The following is a 7,344-nucleotide window of genomic DNA, read 5'->3' on the forward strand; positions in this document are numbered from 1 at the left end:
GTCGGGAGATCAACTTGCAGATGTCTTCACCAAAGGGCTAAGTGGAAAGTTGTTTCATCCTAGACTCCTAGTTTAGTCAAGTTGGGCATGCATGATATACAAGCACCAACTTGAGGGGGAGTGTTAAGTTATGCAATCCGATAAAGGTACTTTGGGCATTTCTCTTTGTAATTTTGTTTCTTATTTCTCTCCTTAGCTATCATAGTTGGCTATGGAGGGTATACTTGTAGTTCTGTTCCTATTAATGAAATCTATATATAGAGGGCTGAGGAGAGACACAACTCACTCAAGCCATTCTACCATTTTTTGGTTCAGCTAACACCCAGTTATGGTTGGGAAAAAAGAAATTATTATAGTGATAGATCATACATGCATTTGTGGATATCTATGAGTTTAATCAATGGGAAGAAAAACAGTAAAGATTTTTGTGACATTGATGGAAGAGTAAGGCCAAAATAAATATAGATCACTAACAAGGAATAGAAGTATAAGTAGCAGCCATAGAACAATCTTTCACTCTTGTTTTGGGTTAATTCGGGTAGTCAAAACTTGTCCATTGTCCATGCATTTGGTGCTGTTCAAAAGGTTATGCAGTTACCCATCCGACAAGACCAAGATCTTGCGATTCTGAGCTGTCTCAGCAAAGTTAGGACTAACAGAATTTCTGTTTTTGGTAGAGATAAGAGTTTAAGCAAGTTTATTTTAAGATTTTATTTTGCATACTATAGGAATCAATTTAGTTCCAGTAAGGTTTTTCTTATATAAGCATTGTAAAAGCCAAAAGCTTCACCGGAATTGGGATGAGAAATGGGTACTACTCTGTTGATTTCACTATCATGCATATACCTCCTCTTTCTAATTCATTTAACAACTAAATTCACATGGTAGGGGTAGGGGTGGAGGAGAGAAGAGCAAGAGGCAAAGGTTTGTGATAATGAATCTTGCACCCCACTAAGTTCTGTTCCCTCAGATGTCAAAGGTTGCTCTCCAGTGGTGTGTTCCCTGTACATATTAGTTTACAGTACCCCAATTTCATCTGGATTGTTCATCAAGCTAATGTGGTTAGGGATTAATAGATCGTAAAGTTTCATCTGAGAAATCTTAGGTATTTAATGGCCTGCTGGTGCACCTCATCTACCAATCTCTTGTATTGAGATTCAATTGATTAGTACCATGTTGCAATTTCCCAATTGACGGATCTTGTGGGGGCATTTAGGCATTGATTGATTCTTCATCAAGTCTATTCAGTGCCAGTCAAGTTTGGTGGGATTTGAATATTGTCTTACCTTTAAGCACAGGTGCTTGAGAAATATCCATTTGAGGTTTTCTATATTAGACAATAAATTGTTGGAGGGCGCAATTTTATGACCATAATAACTCGAGCCTGACCCTTGAGGGATGATTCTCTGCTCTGTTTTTTGACAGCCAGGGCCCATAACCCACACCTATAAACGGATTTTCAACCCATCCTCCATCACAGGCTACTGGGGGATTCCAAAGGCAAGCCACAAGCAAGTTTATTTCAAACTAAGCAATGGTCTAACTCTAAAATATACTTCTGCTAGCCTGGGTTCAAGAGGTCCCCAGACAGCATGTGCTGCAGTAGTAGGTTAAATTAGAAGGCTTAATCACTACGAGGAGGATTAAATGGAGTAAATCATTGTAGAAGTTGAAAAAGACAAACAACTGAACAGGAAATACGTTATTTTCCTCTCTGTTACTCAGAACCTGTCAAGGGTCAAATTTTAGCAGAAATGGTAATTGGTAAGATATCAAATTTCTATATCCATCGCGTTTTTTTCTCAATAAACTAAATGACTAGGAACTTAAAAATATAAGACCTCTACTTTGAAAACATGTCATACCTCCACATTGTTGAACACGTGAAAAACAAAAGTACATGGTAGTAGTACAATAAATATCAAGAAGTTAGATAAAGCAACATGCCATCTGCTAAACAATGTTAAACACTTACTAATTGGTTATTTAATATCATACAATAAAAAAAAGATTCTACATATAGTAACAGAAACACTATTTCGAGAACTACAAATGGATCACAAAAAGTGGTTACAAGCAATTTAATGATTATGTATGTGTATTTGAATGCATATACTATTTCATAATAATAAATGATTCTATTTATAGTTCATCGATTTACCTCTATGTAGTTTGAAACAGCAGTTTTGATCATCTCATCTTCTTCTCTTGAGAACCGCTTGCCCTGCACCAAATCCCTTTTTTGACCTTCCTCCACTAAATCGGTGGCATCAGGTGAAGGAAAGATCTCTACATGACCTGAAAACCTTACTCTCTTTGACGGCTCCAAAATCTTAGAATTTGGGGAATGACCGCCACCTTTAGATGTCCTTTTCCTTTTTAGATCACCCTTATCAGTCTTTTCTACTAAAACGTCTTTGACTGACTTGGCCTTCTTCCTCCTTTTCTGGTCATCATTTTTCTCCACCTCCACAGCAAATGCTTCCTTATTACACACTTTCTGCTTCTTCTTATGTGAAACTGAATGACTTTGACTCTTCGTACTGCCTTCTCCGACACATTCCTTATCTTCCAAATTTTCTCTACCAATTGCAGTACCTCTCCTGCCCTCAATAAGCACTTCATCAGAGCTTTTCAATTTCAAGGATTTAATGCCACCATCATCCTCGTCCATTTTGTCATATTTCTTCTGCTTCTTCTTCTTCTTCTTCTTCTTCTTCTCTATCTGTCGACCCCTTTCAACTTCTGTGCAGTCAGAACTCTCTTCTTTGCCAGCACTTTTGTAACAAATAGTTGCATTATCTTTTAGTATTTCTCCATCGTTGACCAACAAGGAACTAATTTTTTCTTTAACTTTCTTCTTGTTATGCTTTTTCTTCTTCATGCTCTCATTTGTTATTAGTCCCAACTGTGTCGCATCAACTGACACATCTTCATTTTTACAAACCACCATACTACCCACACTTTTCTCTGCACCTACAGGATAATATTCATTTGGAGGCTCCTTCGCTTTAACAAAATCATAAACCATACCATGGCAGGACCATAGTTAGTAAGTTTGGGAACGGTAATAATATGGGAACAGATACAAACGGCAGTCAAATGGGCTGCACGGCAATAATACTTTTCAAAAAATCCGGCGCAATAAAACACTGCAGCAATAATACGGTATGTGTTTAATACGGTTACTCTGTAAAAATCCGGGAGCAAAAATACGGGCATACATTCACTATGCAACAGGCATGTACACTCACTGTAATTATTATTTGTTGCTAGTGTTTCTCATCATTGTTAACCTGTTACTTTGTAGAAAGAATTTTTCTTGGTAGGTTTTCTATTTGACAATTCTAAAAAAGATTGTAAATGTGAAAACACCTGAAAGAAACAACAGTTCCTTGTAATGGAATTATATCCTGAGTTCTGTTGAAATACAAAGTCTGTACCTTGCAACTCCAATTTATCAATAGAAAAAAAGTTAGGTTCTTTTGTTTTTGGCATATCTCTCCTGCAGCACCTCCATTACCATCAATTTAATTGTACATGGAGCTAAAGACAATAGAGAAAGGCGTGGATAACAGCAGGTGCATCATTATACATATAAAATTTCTGACGATTGATAATTGTACATATATCAACATCGACAAGCAGCAATTCATGGAGGAAAAGGCCAAATTTCTGAAAACAAACCTCACCACTTAACCACTCACTCACACAACCAACCCACCCCCACGAGGAGGAGAGAAATTAAGTAGTATTTCCGCACACCAGGACTCGTCTCTGTGACATTCATCGGTGAACTCTGACCAGAGATCCAGTGTATTAAAACCCAAAAACAGCCCTCAACTTGAAACTCAGAGATGGAGAATAATGGAGGGGAAAAGGTTTCAGGAAAATACTTTAAAGAATCTGCCGCTGCAAGTGCACTGTCACAATCGCCGGCCCGAAGAAAAAGCAAGAAGCACCGCTGCAATTGCCAGCCTGAAGAATGCAAGAAGCACCGCTGCAATCGCCGGCCTGAAGAACGCAAGAAGAGGAAGAAGAAACGCAAAGGAATGGAGAATGAGAAGTAGCCGCTGGAGTTTCTTTGGTTTTCCGCTGGAGAAGAGACGAGGGCTTGGTTGTGGTAAGTGGTAGATTTTAGTTTTTTGTTTTATCTAACGGTGAGTATTAAATTGGTACAACGGTTTAAGATAGATTTTAGTTTTTTTTTTTATATATATTTAAGTAAACGTATTACACCCGTATAATATGCGTATTATTCATGTATAATAAATTAGGCCTTTAAGGTCCCGTTTGGTAACACTTCCGTTCTGGGAGAATGTTCTTTTCACAGAAGTGCTCTTTTTTGATTCTGTGCTATAAGAATAATCTCATGGAAGAGAAACAGCGTTTGGTAAAACTGTTACATTTCTGTTCCACGAATAGAAAAAAAACAAAAACAGTGTTTGGCAGACATTTTACAAAATCACTTCTTTTATACAAAAAATTACATAAATGTCATTATGTTCATTATCCTTGAGAACTCATCTTGTTCTCTTTGAGAGCATTTTGCTGTCTCATTCAGCAGGACTCTTGATGAAGATGTCATTTTGCTAACATTGAATAAAATATATTTAATTAGTTCCCTAATTGATTTACAAACAACAACCATCAATACAAATTCTATATTTCTAGCATGCTATAAACTTCATTAATCATTGAGTTCCAGCCTTCAATTGAAATTGAACAACTTATAATTTTTCTCATGCATTAACATATAAACATCAATATTAGCTATCTCATGGGCAATCAAACAACTTAAATCTTTTATATAGTTCATCAAAACTTTTTAACATCTAAAAGGAGTAAATGAGGCAAAGGGCCACAACTGCATGATAAATTTTTCCTTGGCTAATTTGGATTGTAGCAATGACTGTCAATGAGCAATGTTAGCTTGGTTTGTTTGTAAGTTTGGTTTGCTTGAGATGAGCCCAAGCCTTGGCATAAGCTCAATCAGCTACAGAAGCCTGACCAAAGGTGTAGTTTGCTCAAGCTCATAGGTATATGAATATTACGTGGTATGATTATTATGTTAGACAAGTAAAACTAGCAACAAGTTTTTTCAGTATTACTTTTTGTTGACATCTTGTCTTCTACTACTATTAAGCTATGTATTATGAGTCCATCCATACCTGCCTTACATCAGAAAAATAAGCTAGAGTACTAACAACTAACAAAGAAAGGAAAAGCAAACAAAGAAAAGGAGACATCCCCCACAAAATCAAAAGATTTTGTCTTTCATTTTCAAAATCCCCTTCTTTTCACCTTTTTTGCCTTTTTGTACGTTTGGTTGTATCCATTCTCTCTCTCTCTCTCTCTCTCTCTCTCTCTCTAGTCTCTATCCCACCTTTCCTTGGTCTTCTCTCCCCCCCCCCCCTATTGTGTCCACTTTCCTTTTATAAATTAATGGTTTGTTAATTATGCCTTCTTCGGTTCTAAATCACACTCGGATCATTTACAAGTATTCTAAAACACAATTGCTCCTTCCCACCCTTGGGTGATGGAGACTTGGGGAGTTGAATTGAAATCTGAAGAGGTGGAGGTCTGGTTGGCTACGGTCATTTCCTAGCGAAGCACCACAGAATTTAAATTATAAGATAATCAAGGATTAAGGGGAGCTCTCTCCCAACGAGGTCAAACCCCCCAAATAATCCCAAACTCTATAACCCCACTGGTCGACAACTTGTTCCACCCTTCATATGCAAACAAATACTGCAAATCCCCTTCTCTTTCCTCTGGATTTCCACTCCATTTTCTTCTTCTTTTCCAAACATCTCTCTCTCAACAATGATCAATTCAACGATGATCAATCAGACCCAGATGATAAAGCTGAGCTGAGATGCAAAACCTTAACTCATCTTTTCTTGGGGTTTTAGATTTTCCAGCTCCAAGAGAGTTTTTGTTGGAAATTTCAGGTAGGGGTATTCAGAGAGAAATAAAGAAATAAGGAGGGGAAGGGCTGTTTCTTTTAGGGTCTTCATTCTCGGGGTTTTCCTTTTCCATAAAAGAAACCCTAGTTTCTTCTTTTTCGATTGTAACTCCCTGAAATCTCAGGGTCTGTTCACACAGGGAATATCACCTCTTCTTTCGTTTAAGAACCCTAACGGCAAGGCAGAGAGTCACCTCCAGGGTTCAGAGGTTCTGATTGAGAGAGAGAGAGAGAGTCACCTTCGATTGCTGTCAAGTCCAGTTGCAGAAAGTCACCTTCGATTGTCGTCAAGTCCAGTTGCAAAGGGGGTCGTGCTAGGGAGAGTCACCTTCGGAGATCGTAAAGTCCAGCAACAGAGGGTTCTGAGGAGCTCGTGGAAGAGAGAATGGCGTGAGAAGAGAGACACCCTTCTCACTAGAGTGTGACTGCTTTATCGGGAATAGCCTTTCATTTTGCTATCCGAACTTCAATTTGGGTTGAAGAATCCAGACGCTAGCACTCTCCAGGAGGTATTACCAAACGAGAGCTAAATCAGCATATTTATCCGACTCTAAAGTATTATATGCAATACGATGCTTTTTCCATTAAAACATTCGGACACGCATATTAACTAACTATGGGTAGGACTGATCATATTCCATCTTGTTTTTCCTCAACTTCTTGATACTCTTTGTAGACTTCAACTCAGTATCATCCCCCCAACACCCTATGCTCTTCTCATTCTTAGGCTCCATTTTTCGCTTCTTCTTCTTCTTCTCCTTCTTATTCTTGCCCCCAACATGATTGTTGTCACCTACAGGCACTTCTTCGACAAGATTATTGATGTCTACATCATTGGAGCCCTTCTCCTTTTCCTTACTACTCTTCTTTTTTAAGGCATCGCAAGTGTGATCGCAGCGAAAGCGTAAACAAGATCACAATATCGATGAGAGAAGTCATTCAATAACAGAACGAAGCAGGGATCGATTATTACCTAAGCCTCACAGATGCAAGACCTCCAATCGATGATAGCTCTTTCTCGATCGTTCCACGCATCACGCAAGCTTTGCGTTCCCACACGGTCAAACTGTATATCTCCTCCACACACCGAGGAACACACCACCATGATTTCTTCTAGGATCAAACACCAAAGAAGACAGAAGGGAGAAAACGGATTTTGGAGAGGGGGAGAGAGCTCAACGTTTTTGGGTTCTTGTGAATATATTCTTTGTGATTTTGCCCTCCACAAAAATATATATTTGTGTCTCACACAATCCCCAATAGCTATCTCACATGAGTGTGATATATTGATTTTCCAAATAATACTCAATTATCTACCCATCCAATCTTTCTCAATGAGGAAAGATCTCCATTGCTAGAAGAATCCAATCTTGCGT

At 38.3% G+C, this 7,344-nt stretch overlaps 1 protein-coding gene across 1 annotated transcript in view; it reads right to left on the reverse strand.

Annotated features, from left to right (window-relative positions):
- Positions 1 to 6,834, reverse strand: part of LOC122651711 (RNA polymerase I termination factor) — a 70,721-nt gene extending 63,887 nt beyond the window's left edge. Inside the window, exons 1-3 of the mRNA XM_043845211.1 lie at positions 6,596 to 6,834; positions 3,701 to 3,706; positions 2,162 to 3,041 (exon numbers count right to left, since the gene is read on the reverse strand). Of these exons, the coding sequence (XP_043701146.1) occupies positions 2,162 to 3,041; positions 3,701 to 3,706; positions 6,596 to 6,702 (993 nt within the window). The 5' untranslated portion in view covers positions 6,703 to 6,834. The remainder of the gene's footprint in view (positions 1 to 2,161; positions 3,042 to 3,700; positions 3,707 to 6,595) is intronic.
- Positions 6,835 to 7,344: the final 510 nt, after the last annotated feature.

The sequence above is a fragment of the Telopea speciosissima genome, chromosome 2 (genome assembly GCF_018873765.1).
Source record: "Telopea speciosissima isolate NSW1024214 ecotype Mountain lineage chromosome 2, Tspe_v1, whole genome shotgun sequence".
In the NCBI taxonomy this organism is placed as follows: domain Eukaryota; kingdom Viridiplantae; phylum Streptophyta; class Magnoliopsida; order Proteales; family Proteaceae; genus Telopea; species Telopea speciosissima.